This window comes from Acomys minous, assembly GCF_964271855.1.
Source record: "Acomys minous genome assembly, chromosome: 17".
In the NCBI taxonomy this organism is placed as follows: domain Eukaryota; kingdom Metazoa; phylum Chordata; class Mammalia; order Rodentia; family Muridae; genus Acomys; species Acomys minous.
Window position 1 is genome coordinate 1,410,001 of NC_140500.1, and position 2,213 is coordinate 1,412,213.

The 2,213-nt window shown below is 47.2% G+C and overlaps 1 protein-coding gene across 3 annotated transcripts in view; it reads left to right on the top strand.

The window, feature by feature from the left end:
- Positions 1-1,965, top strand: part of IPO8 (importin 8) — a 60,997-nt gene extending 59,032 nt beyond the window's left edge. For 2 of the 3 annotated variants that reach the window (XM_084764856.1, XM_084764854.1), the window contains exon 25: positions 97-1,965. In XM_084764856.1, coding sequence (XP_084620982.1) covers positions 97-231 — 135 coding nt within the window. In that variant the 3' untranslated portion in view covers positions 232-1,965. The remainder of the gene's footprint in view (positions 1-96) is intronic. The other variant, XM_084764855.1, reaches the window with a different exon arrangement.
- Positions 1,966-2,213: the final 248 nt, after the last annotated feature.

The following is a 2,213-nucleotide window of genomic DNA, read 5'->3' on the forward strand; positions in this document are numbered from 1 at the left end:
CAGCTGGCTGCCATAAGAGCCTGGTGGTTAGAGGTTACTCCCGTATTCTCACCTTACCCACCCTGTCTCTTCTGTCTTCCCTCCCTCCTTTCTCAGCAGCAGGGAGGCTCCATGTTTGAAGACAAGGGCGTCTTCTCTGCATTAACTTCGGAGTTGTGTCCAGCAACATCTGAAAGGCGTGCCCATCGTGCACTGACCGGCGTCACGGCTGATGCTTATTTCACGGGCTAAGGCTGAGTGGGAAGCGAGGGGCTGTGTCGTCCACACCTGGCAGCTCCTTGATCCTTCTTACTCTGGAAAATATATCTCTCTCTATATATATATTTTAACAGCAGCTACTGTAATGTACGAGAGTCATTGATTGGAAAGGACAAAGTGACTGCTGTGGAGGCTGAACGCGGAGGGTTAGAGTTGGGCATTGGCGACCTTGGCTCAGGTTTCTGCCATGAAGAATCAGTGGATTTATGCGAATAACAGTGCCTTCTGTTGTACATGAATAATCAGAAAACAATTTTTTGGAGTGCATTGAATTTTTTTTAAGGCATAAAACATATTTCTAGCTATCCTGTAAACCTTGGTTATATGTCATTTCATTCTGCATTTTACTCTGCATTGACTGTGCAAGTCTCACTCTGGTTTCGGAGGCATCCCTGCTCCCTTTGACCAGCCCGTGCCCAGAGACGTCCTCAAGCGTTGGCACTCAGGCATCGGCTCTGGGTTTTCATAAGACATCCACCCTTTTCCCTCACACTTTCCCTCTCGAATGGGGTGATGTTTCTTTCAGGGTCACAAGTGTATTGATAACATTGCTAACCTGCTGAGTTGAGGCTTGACCCACCTCTTGGCAGCCGGCAGCAGGGACTTGTTACGGTCTTATGAATCGTGTGCTTAAACTGGACTGCAGGGGTTGGGGGCATCCAAATACAAAGCACACTGACGTTCTAGCCAGAAGGTGATTGCTGGGTGAGGGCTTGGTCTACAGTCACCATTCCAGCCAGGTTGGACAGAGCCCAAAGTATTTTACAATTTTTTTTCTTTTCTCCTTCCAGCCCTCCTTTCTTTGTGAGATAGTCTCGCTCTGTATACAACCCAGGCTGACCTCAGATGTGGCAGTCTTCCCGCCTCAGCATCCCAGTAGACTTAGAGCCACTGCAGATGGCAAAAGGCCCAACAGATCTACCTCCCTCTCCCTCACAGTCTGACGTTTCTCCCGATGCAGCTCAGTCTGTTACCGCTCAATGGTTCTCTTAAATTCTCCAAGGGTTGGTCCCTTGGTCAGCTGGGTCTGTGGTGAGTGACGATGTCAGCGTTGCAGAGCATGAGCCACAGCGCTGTCACTTAGCAACATGGACATACCTTGTCAGGACCTGACATATTATGGATGTGAGACAGATCTTGATTTTCTGTGAAACGCCTGCAGCTTAAATTTCCATTAGCATCTGGCAGGATTTTCTAGGTGCTTCCTGAATTACCAACCCTTACAGTCATATTCTTTTTTTTTTTTTTTTTTTTTTTTTTTTTTTTTAGGTTATTTAATTCTTTTGCAGAAGTATCTTAAAGCCATAAGTTTTTGTATTTTCACACCCCTCGCTTTTCAGGGCACCGAAGCTGCATGTACCCTAGCAGTTAGCAGGGAAAGATTGCATTATGGGGAATCCTAGACCTCTGAAATAGTTGGTTTCCTCCACGTCTCTCACAGTTTTATTGTAACATAGGTAAGATGCCTTCACACTGGATCTCTGGGACGTGGGGTTTGGAGGTGTTAACTTTGTGATGAATTGTTGTCTGCAGTATTAAAGGGAGACATAGTCCTGTACATTACCACACCTTGTTTTTTAAACCAGAGTCATTGTATGATTTTATTACCAGAAGTGCTAACCGGAGTGTGATCTGGTTACCTTGGGAATGCAGGAACGTAATGAATGTACTGTAAAATAAAACGTGGGCTAATTCCCAGGAACTGAACTCTGTGTGGAGTGTTTTCTGGAATGTGGCGTTGGCATGTTTTCCTGACTTGCAGGACCTAGGACAAGGCGGCTGTTGGCACTGAGAGGACGGCAGGAGGGCGTGGGAACCAACAGGTGTCATGGGCAGCGAGAGCGTGGCAGTCCTTCCGTAGGCCATGCTGGTGCATGTTGGCAGGCGAATAGTAGATGAGACAGGAGGATCACTAGTTTGAGGCCACCCTGCATGACAGCTTGAGAGCTGGGCAG